General features: G+C 38.7%; 1 protein-coding gene across 3 annotated transcripts in view; it reads right to left on the bottom strand.

Moving 5' to 3' along the window:
* Positions 1 to 11: 11 nt before the first annotated feature.
* Positions 12 to 10974, bottom strand: part of PDLIM3 (PDZ and LIM domain 3) — a 29583-nt gene continuing 18620 nt past the window's right edge. For 2 of the 3 annotated variants that reach the window (XM_007423692.4, XM_007423691.4), the window contains exons 5-7: positions 4510 to 4640; positions 2824 to 2935; positions 12 to 1704 (exon numbers count right to left, since the gene is read on the bottom strand). In XM_007423692.4, the coding sequence (XP_007423754.2) occupies positions 1515 to 1704; positions 2824 to 2935; positions 4510 to 4640 (433 nt within the window). In that variant the 3' untranslated portion in view covers positions 12 to 1514. Of the gene's footprint in view, positions 1705 to 2823; positions 2936 to 4509; positions 4641 to 7961; positions 8217 to 10974 lie in introns of all 3 variants that reach the window. The other variant, XM_088131600.1, reaches the window with a different exon arrangement.

The raw sequence follows: 10974 nt of genomic DNA, 5'->3' as shown, positions 1-10974 counted from the left end.
CCTTGGAAACATTTTTTGTTAAAAAAAGCATTTTAATTGCCTTTACACAGAGAAACCAAAGAACCCTACAGAAGTGCAGCTCTTTATAGTCCACAACCATATTAACTGCCATGTATGTAAGACCTACATCGACATACTTTAGTGAGATTTTTCAAAACCCAATTTTGAACAGCACACCCCTATTGAACATTACAAGCAAAGCCCCCGATCCAGCTTTAGTTGCAGCTAGCATCCCTGGATGGACATGCACTTTCTCATCCACAGTGAGGACCAGATGGTTGTTGCAAAGGAGTAGCAAATGTGTACTCAGAACTCTATCCTTCTGCATATGTAGATCCCAATCACTAGATCAGGGTGAACCATTTGCTCTGAAGCAGAGAAGCCCACTATTCCAGAAATGTAATCCCATCCCCACTCTGCTATGAGCTCAGCTGCCTATTGCTTTCCTGGCTGATCTTTCCCTAACGGATTTGCTTATCTCAGGCAGCATAAGGGAAATGAGGATAAAGACAATAAGCTGACGTTATTTTAGCCTAGGAATTATTTTCCTCCTTTGCTTCCTAAGCAACAAACATGGGAAAGTTCCCCTCCTGACTGGGAACAATGGGAATTGCAGGGCACTGGGCTGAGAAAACCTGACAGAGCAAATAAAAATGCAGTTGATGGGAACTGTGATAGTGCTAAAAAAAAAAAAGGGGGCGGGGAAAGCTTTGCAATTTGTGACTTTTTAAAAAAATTTGCTTTTTTGCAGTGTCTATTCTATACTAAAGTGTGTTTCTATTACAGCAAACCAATTCATTCATTGCCAATATGCAGCTGTTGCCCTCTCCTACGGCTCTAAGTCTTCTTCATTTCTGGCTCTACCTGGTTTGCTACTACTACTTTTAATGGCTATGCAATTAGATACTCTACTACCAGGTCCATCTCCTCCTACCTAGCAGCAATATGCTTTGCCTTACATTTGAGGAGGAGATGGCAGCAGTAGTGCTGTGGGTCACAAAGAACCCGCAGGCATGTGAACAGGACAGGGCAACCATGTTTGATTTATCATAGAGACTGACACTGATATAAAAACAACGCTCACAAGGCCGTGGGCCATCTTTATATCAGGTGAGGGTGTCCTGAACATAAAGGATATGGGTTCATGGCTTGGAGGCTGAGAACACCTACAGACTAGGTCTTTCCTTAGTAATGCGTGTGCAAACATCTGAACAAAAATATAACCCATGTAAAAGAACTTAGCTTTGCTTAATATAGTACAATCTGTTATGTTTACTTTATACTCCTGTCAGATTACACTGGCAGACATTGTGATAAAGTCTTGGGAAAGCATGCCCCCTATCCCAGGATGGGCTACTAAAACCCCCTCCCTGTTCCCTGAGCCCTCCATCCTGTCGTCCTTCCCCCTCCCTCCCCCGAAAGAGCAGTTTGCTGGATTTAGGCCATTAGCGGTAGAGCTGCTGTAAGCTGAGAATGCCCTAGGCGTGCACGCAGGCATCTCTGTCTCCAAACAGTTAAGCCTTGGGGTAAACGGTGACAGCTTCGTAACCCTCCGGGGGCCTCATGCGAGCCCTGGCATGCGTTTCACAGTATAACTGCCCCTCCATGAAGAAGTAGCCTTTCTGCTTCAGGTTGAGATTGCAGTCGGAACAGACGAAACATTCTGGGTGCCTGAACTTGTCACGGGCTTTCACTACTGTGCCACTGTTAAATGGGAAAAGACAAAAACCAAAACCCAGAAGAACAAGTCAGCTGAATACAATTTTAAGAGGCTAGGACAGAGAAATCACTGAGAAGTCTGCTGCTCAGGTACCGGGGGGTCAATAAAGGGTGAGCTTCAGTCTTCCCCACCTCTACCGAGTTCTTGGGCATGGCTAATCTCTATGCCGTTCTACAAGCGTAGCTTGGTTAGATTCCCTACTGAAGATGAACTTCAGCAGGAGCGAAATGAAACATTAAAAAAAAAAAAATCAGAAAGCTTTGCCCACACAGGATATGTTGCTGTTTTTCATAGCATTGCTCCACGCTTTCTTCTTGTCACCTTTTAAAAGTATGTCATATTACTCAAATAAAACAAATGTATACAATGTGCCATTAATAATATGGCATTTTGATTTCATTTGTGAGGTCTCTTTAGGAACCAGTGGTTTTGTTTGTCCTCTTTCCTTTTTTTTCTGTTCCACTTTTGTGTCTGATCTTTTACATTTTAATCCAGTGGGGAAAAACTGAATTATATTTATTCTGGGAGCATTGTTTTTGGCTCAACCACAGGATATAAATGATGGATGTAAACAAATAAACACAACCTTGTTTAAGATTATAAATGAGAAATACAGGTAGTCCTCACTTAACAACCATTCGTTTAGTGACCATTCAAAGTTACAATGGTATGAACAAAGGAACTTACAACCAGTCCTCACACTTACAACTGTCACAGCATCCCTGTGGTCATGCGATTGTGATTGGGCGCTTGGCAATCAGCCTGCACTTACGATGGTTGCAGTGTCCCGGGATCATGTGTTCGCCATTTGCAACCTTCCCAGCCAGCTTCTGGCAAGGAAAATCAATGGGGAACCATGTGATTCACTTAATGACCGTGTGATTTATTTAACGGCCATGGTGCTTAGTTTAATGATTGCTGCAAAAAAGGTCATAAAATCGGGCATGACTCGTTTAACAACTGCTAAGCTTAACAATGAATTTTCCAGTCCCTAATGTGGTCGTTAAGTGAGGAGTACCTGTATCTCTTTTTATAACAGGTTGTTACAAGCTCTTTTGAAAATTGATGCTACAAATCTATGATAAGAAAATGAAGTATCTTACACAATGCCATTTCCACACTTGTCACACAAAGGCACTTTTGGCACACTTCCCGCACCAGCACCCGTCTTTGTGACAGGTGCTTTTACACTCCTTGTCCCACTGGGACGACCTTCTGCAAACAAAACAAAGCAATATACATAGCCTTGGGTTACTTTTAAATATCTACCATTAGAAATTTAAAATATATAAACATTTGTTTGCACCCAATGTTAGGATTTCTTCATTATAATAGGCATTCTCTTACAAATAATTTGTGCTATTTTACAGTTGAAATCTGCATACGTAAAACCATTTTCAGTTCCTTTACCATTCTGTTATTTATTTATATATATACCTCTTGATTTGCAGGGGAAGAAAATATCTTGTTTTTTCATATTCTTTCTCATAGGAATGAATGCCTTACATCATGCCTATTCTACATCGAGGGATTTGAGGGAAGAATGGTGGATTGCCACTTACCAGGTTCAAACAACGGTTTTGAAGGTGGGAAAGAAGAAACTGAGGAGTATTTCACCATTTCTTCTTATAGCATCTACCAAAAGCCTGTCTCTGAAGCTATGATTTTAGTGGAAGAGTGAGATTTAATCTGGGATTCTTTCCCCAGATATTATGGTCCCTTGCAGAAGTAATAGGGCTTTCATAGAAAAGTGAAAGACAGAAACACTTAGAAGTTGTCTTTTAACTATCACTTTCCATCTTTAAGATAATCAGAGGGATACTACTGCGCATGACAGAGAATGAAAACGATGGGACAGCTTAATCACAGAATTCTTAGCTAGTTTAGTCCTTTGTTTAATAATTCAATACACTGGCAAAAGACCAGTCAGTCATTTCTGCATTCAGTGTCAGCAGTGTCTGCAGGGAGGAGGTCAAGAAAGTCAAGATGGCAGCAACGACCATGTGATCGATGCCTTGCCTCATTTTACATGCTTCAGGGTGCCATCTTGATTTTTTTTTTCTGCTCCCACCGGAGGATGCCCCCGTTCAATGTTAAAGAACTTTTCAAAATTCACTATTAAATTTGCTATTATTAAGATAGCCTTCTCCGAGTTAGTGACAAGAGGGATTTTGCTCTTCTGATCCCACAGCTAGCTAACACATCAAAAGAGCAATAGCTTAATGGTGTCTGGATTAGGATATATAAATTCCATGTCAGCTCTAAACACACATTGTAGTAAATACGTTTTTAATGAATTATCTATTTAATTATTTATGGGGGGATTTTTAATTGTTGATGGGGTTTCTGATTTTAATTGTGAGCCACCCAGAGTCACCTGTTGGGGGGATATGGGCGGCATACAAATTTAATAATAAATAAATAAAAAAAATATTATAGTAAATGCTTCTGATTAAAACAGTACAGAAGTCCATTTAAAATTGTCATACATATTCCTTTTTATTAAAATTATTTTATTTTAGCTCTCGCTGACTGCTCTCTCTTTTTGCACCGTAAGAAATACTGCATTTTTAATGGCCTCTCTTAATTTACTACTCTTGACTTACATTTTTATTGCTATCGTCACACATTTTATTGATGCTTTCCTTTCTTGAATACTTTCTTCCATTAGGAATTTAAGTAGTCTATGGTCTTCCATATAGATACTGACCAGAATCAAAACTGCTGAATTTATGTGCTATGTTCCCGCCTTCAATTTAAATAAAGAGAGAGGCCGAATTGTAACTAACCAGCGTCTTCAGAGACCATGTCCTGCAGCACCTTAAAAGAACTGGACTGGCGTGGTTGGCTGGGTCCTTGAGGGTCATCGTGTAGCATCCGATAAACATCGGACTGGGGCACTGCAGCTGGAACTGGCTCACTGCAAAGTCAGTGCAAGTATGAGATAAAGAGAGTTAACTATTAAAGGAGGACACAGAAAGACACTGACACATATATCAGAAAATGAGTTGTGGAACAACTCCACATCTGTAGTTATATATATTTATCCTTATATAGTGTGGGTTCAGAAAAGTTACTTCAGTTACACCTAGAGTTTTGGGCTTGCAGAATGCACATGGACACTTTCCTTGCAATGACTGACTCTCCTTCCTGCTGTCAAAAATATCCAACATATCACAAAATGTTTTTGAAAGTCTCTGTCATTGTATGGTACTTGAAATTCAATGAGGAACAAGAATTCAAATGTCTTTTGAGCAGGCAGAACTTGCTAAATGGTTCTTTGGATCCAGTTCACAATTGCAATTTCTTCTACAATTTGATTTTTATTGCACTGTCTTCATAAAACAAGAAAAGAACTACAGCAACTTCTGTTCTATCTCTGTACATGGTTAGCATTTGGGCAAGCACAGACTGAAAAGTTTAGGTTTTGGTGGTAGGAACTGATAGCAATTTGTTCCCCAGGGTATGTTCTATACTCTTATATTGATCTGGAGCACTGGAAAAGCTTGCATTGTAGCTTTTTGCTCAAAACAAATATTAAAAAGTAAATCATTATATTAAAAATAACCATGTAACAATATAATCCAAAAATCAGAAGCAATAGCAATTGATCGTATCTTCATTCAAATAGAAAATAAAGGGGTCCACTGAATTCACTAGATGCCAAACAGACATTTCTAGAAGATCAAGACAAGGTGTCTCCTGGGCCTATTCTCTCACAATGGGGCAACTTTCACAGGACTTTGAAAAATGCTCAGATTTAATAATAGTTTAAATTACATATTTAAATGTTAAACTTTCAAGTTGTAACCTTTTTAAACATAATACGTTATTATTAGGTCTTGATCCTATTATCATTAAGGCACAATGGAATATTTCAAAGGAAATTTCAGGATGATATTAGTTACTACACACAAAATACTTCTGGGCAGTAAGATACCATCCTTACATTTGAGTCTAATGAAAACAAAGCCCAACAATAAAAGCATTTCAAACTCTTTTTACCAGAATGGTTGTCAACAGCAGGTTCCACTACTTGTAATACAATCAGTGAAAATTTCATTCATAATTCCAGCTTTGTTATGAAAAGCCCCAATGGAACACATGCAAAAATGAAACAAGTCTAGCATATTAGCATGACAATTGGTTATCTACTTGGATCAAGATACTTTATTAGTATTATGGCCCAATCCAATGAGTCCTTATCTGTTGAAGTTTAAATGTGTCATATAATTTAAATAAATGTAGCCTTCAAGAATATTTATGAATTGTTTTTAGAACTTTCACAACTCAGCTAATGATATGTTTTTTAAAAGCATAAAATATATCCAATTAAAAAAGCACAAAATCAGCATTGAGCTGATAACTCACTGGTGAAAAGCAAGATCCTTCAGAATTTATTTAAAAAAGCAAAGGTCATCCAATGACCTTTATTTAATTAGTGTTACCTTCAGGAATATTTTGGTTCCATAAAACATGAGCAGTTTCTCCCTTCCTCCTAGACACAATTCTATTAATAGACACCACATAGAACCAACTTTATTAATAATTTTAGAAATCTGGCAATAGTTTTTAAAGCTTTTCAGAAATTGTTGGTTAATTAGCAAGAGAGACGGGAATCAACTGAAAGCACAATTTTATCTATACATAGAGGTATCACTAGACTCCTATCATATAAGTATGCACAGAATGCAGCCTCAAACTGTAATTATGAATAATCAGTTACCTGGGAGTAATTCTTAATGTAATTTTATGCATAGGATTGTATTATACCCAACTTGATTGATGGATAAAGCTCTGTGCCTGCAAACTGGCCAAAAAACTTAACACATCTAAGATTATATATCTAAACATGAACAATAGACTGGTGTAATCATACTAGTTTTTCATAATGAGAAGGAAATTAATTTTCCCTAATATACTTTGAGATTTTTCATTTTCTAGTATAGGATATAGGTCATGGAACAAAATAAAGAGAGATGAAACGACTTAGAGATCTTTAATGAGATATAGAAATTCTTTCACTATTACTCTTTTTCTCTTTTTGTTTCCAAGGAGCTAAGCAAATTCTTGGACAGATTTGTAATCTGCAGTCTGTGGACAGTTCAAATAAGATTAATAAAGGAGATGAAATCAGCCAGCACTTATTGGCCACTTGAGGTTGCAGGAATGCCCCCCCCCCGCCCCCCCAATCCCTGGCCACAGTCTTCCAGGGCCTCCTGCTTCGGGCACTGTAAATGTCAGGTTCTTCCAAGCCAAGCTCTTCCCCATGCTCACCAGGTGATCCAACAGGATCCCTGGCTCAGAGACATGGATCAGGCTGAAGAGCAGCAGTGGGAATGTATTAAGTGAAGCCAGAAAGAGCCAGCTTTCTTTCTACCATTTCAGGATGCAATCTCTCCACACTTGTCAGCTTTTCTTGGTCTGCTTTTGAGCACACATTTTTTACTCCTCCAGGAGACCATTGAACCTGTGTTTAAAAGTAGCCCAACTAGCAGTTGATCGGCAATGGGAGATTACTTGGTGCAGTTGGAGAGCTCCTTCTTACTGCCTCACAACCCATGTGGCTGTTTGTTGTTTCTTTTCTGTTTCTTCTTTGGCTTTTGGGGAAGCATGTATGATTATAAGCAGTCTGAACAAAAATTGGCAGACATCTGGGTGGTTGCATGGTAAAGCTTTGTGGGGTTAGAGAGCTGACAGATAAAGAGTCAACTCCCTTCTTCTCCTGCCAACCCTTCCAGACCTCTCTGCCTGGGGATCCACTGCCAGGATTGGGGGTAGATGGCAAGGGAAGTGGAAAAGCCTCTGCTAGTCTGAGGGTGTGGGGGCTGTCCAGTGAAACAACAGCATCTTTCTCCTCCTCCGCACCATGGATGAGTTGTGCTACGATTTATGCCAGGAGCAATATTGAGAAAGAGGGAGGGCAGTTGAGCCAGGGTTTCATCACTGGCTTTGCTTAACAGGCCCTGCTCAGTCTAAATCAAGATACTACCATCCAGAAGCAAGATAGAATAGAAGCTCCAGAGGCAGGATAGGGATTGACAGTGGGAATAGTAGATAATATGATTTTTCAATGGTTTGAGGACGTGTGTAGTGTTATTTTACTGAGCAGTTGGGAAAGGCCCTTAAAGTGGCATGGTGTAACTATGCTTAAAAGCCTTAATGAATAACAAGCAAATAGCTGGCAGATAGGCAGCACTCTTCATGCAGTATGCTAAGCACACATGATGGCTCCCATTACCTTATAGGGGGTGTTTCCCCGAGTGCTGTAGCAACCTGTCCCTGCAGTGTTTCCATAATATTGTCATCTGAATACATCTGCATAGGAGTGTTAAACTGAGCGTGTACAATCTTGACACCAGGAAGCTCCATTTCTAAGGGAATGTTGGGGGCCATCTTAGCTGCAGCTTTCAACTCAGTAGGGCAGATAGTGCTAACAGTGCTAACAGAAGAGGGTGTGCTACGTCCACTGCTGCCATCAAAACCGGAGGGAGTACTGCATATATGATTCAAATCAGAGTGAAAACAGAAGGTAAAGAAAGGGCACATGCAGTTTCAAGAGTGATCAAAGAGAGAAGAGAAAGCAAATGCAAGAATTCAGCACAAGCTTTTTTGTACATATTCTTGCTGTTTACAATCTGCTGTAAAAGATCCTCATATTTTGTGTGGTCAAGTTTCACCACTGTCCACAAAAACATAAGTTACAGTTTAATAACCTGATCAGGTTCAGGCAGTTTAATATTAGTGTCTGAACCTTTTGAAGTTTATTTTGTCAGGTTAGCCTTCAAAGCAACAATAATATTCACACTCTTCAATCTTAGACTACACATATAATCCTACTGATGTATGCCTGCAATATTTTCATAACACCGCAGCCACTTCAGTGTAATCTGTTTGTTAAGAATTTCCCAATGTCATTATGAATAAATATAACATGTTCTAAGTCCTGATGTTCTAATAAAGGAACACTGGAAACTAGGCGGTTACTGATTTAGATTTTGATGCCACAGAAAATAATTTAAGACTACGGAAATGTATTTTCTTGCATTCGTTTCACGTTTGAAAGTATGCATGCTCTTGCAATGTTTATATATTATAGCGGTGAAATATTCAACGGTCCAAAATCAAAACTACATAGGCAAGAAGTACATTTACCATCAAGCTCATTGCAATGTTATCATTCAAAATGTTATTGCTAAATGCTTCTATTTGGTGACAATAATTTTATTCTTCTTCTCTAATGTTTAAGGAGGGGAAGTTAGATTTTAGGTCATTTCAGAAAACAGTTTAAAGTAGGATTAGCCAACATCCAGAAAATGTTTTAGAAAATGAGTCATACATTGGTATGTTAAAAAGCAGGTTCTCATGATACATCACTTTTATACTGGATAATAAAGAAAACTCTGAAGGTCAATTTTAAGATCTCTTATTATTACACAGCATAGGTTAGAATCCTTTGGAGACAGAGTTGCAGCTATGAACATAATAAATTGGTTTGGACATACCAAGCAACAAAATTAAAGAATTACTAAACATATAATCACACTCTTTCCCTTCCTAGGACAGCACAATGGGCGGGGGGACCAATGTAGTTTACTGAACATTGATGGAAGGTGACCGTTTCCTTGACTGGTATTCTAAAACAGCTGGCTGGCACTTCTGGATGCTGCAGTTCCAAGATATCAGGAAGTCATCATGTTGTGGAAAGTTAGCCTAACAACGTGTTATGTTAAGACAGTGTTGTCCAAACTTGGCCACTTTAAGATGAGTGGACTTCGACTCCCAGAATTCCCCAGCCAGCATGGGGGAATCATGGCTGGCTGGGGAATTCTGGAAGTTGAAGTCCACTCATCTTAAAGTGGCCAGGTTTGGACAACACTGTGTTAAGAGGATGACAAATATTTATTGTGGCCTAGAGTCTAGCCCTTAACGTGGAAAGAAAGTGTCCCCACTCCTCCTAAAATCTATATGATGTTTATGTTGCCTGTTGATTTGTGTTTACAATCAAAACTTAGCAATGATTCTGAATAATTAAATAATGAACTTCAATGTACCCCCCTGGAAGATGACTGTGATATGCCAGCATTAAAGGTCCTAGTAGTGACCTTTATATTCAAATTCTTCTCTTGGATATTAGCCTGGAAATACAAAGAGTGTGAACTCACTTTTCACTGGACATCTTCTGCCACCATTTTGTGAAGCTACTCTAGGGATTTGAATTTATCAGGAAAGAAAATGTAGTAGAAATACTTAGATTTAATTCTGAATCAACCTGCTTTATGACAACGGTGACTATATTTTCCTATGTACTCATCAACAAATCTCACTGTTTCATTAGAATTTGCACCTAGATGAACAGGTATACTGTAGGTTTGACTATAAGACTGAAATTGCATGTATTTAGGGAATGAAATTATTGATTTCACTGTGGATTACTCTTAAGTAATTGTGCAAGGATTGCAGACTAAATGTTCACAATCTGGTGAATAGTAATAATGTCAATTTTTGTGAACTTCTGAAATCAAGTTTAAATCTCATCACTTTTGCTGAATGCTGCCAAGCAAATACATAAAATTCTCAACATTTACTGGCATGTCCAAGCTCAAACATTCACAAAAATTCATCTTGCTACTGTCACAAATCATATGTGACTGCAAATATTCATGGTATGCCATAGTTATATCAGTAAATATTTCTATAGAGATTAAAATATTTTTAATTGAGATAAATGACAACATTTCCTAAACCATGGATCCTTTAAAAAACTGCAATCAAAATGCACAACTAAATCAAGGAGGCCAAAAGGAATTTACAGAGGACCATTCTGACATACCTTTCAAGAAAACACATGCCTTACTATCAAAGAATCCAGAAGAACCCATACTCCTAAGCAAGCATGCAGTTCTGCATTTGCCAGATGCCTCAGCCAAATAGTCACTGAAGGGGACAGCCACACGTGGCAATGCTCAGAAAAAAAAAGAACCAGAGCCCATGTTTGAAAGACAAGAGCCAGACTTGTCAATAATGGCAGGGTTAATACTATAAACTAAAATACGTTGTCAAAACCCTCAGCGCAAGCATGGCCGTAAGCAACAGGGCCTTCATTACCAGTGCCAGAGAAAGAGAGGGACATTCCAGACGTTTGTTAGCAGATAGTATGTGTTACTAGGTAAACCCAAAAATTATGCTCAGTATGGAGTTATAATTTTCAACCTTTGGTCTTGCAACACATTGTTTTGTCAACACAATCGAAT

The sequence above is a fragment of the Python bivittatus genome, unplaced genomic scaffold (genome assembly GCF_059951505.1).
Source record: "Python bivittatus isolate LINGU-HERP-01145 unplaced genomic scaffold, Pbiv_v1 ctg000070_np1212, whole genome shotgun sequence".
NCBI classification, from domain to species: domain Eukaryota; kingdom Metazoa; phylum Chordata; class Lepidosauria; order Squamata; family Pythonidae; genus Python; species Python bivittatus.
This window is presented reverse-complemented; position numbering and strand designations above follow the sequence as displayed.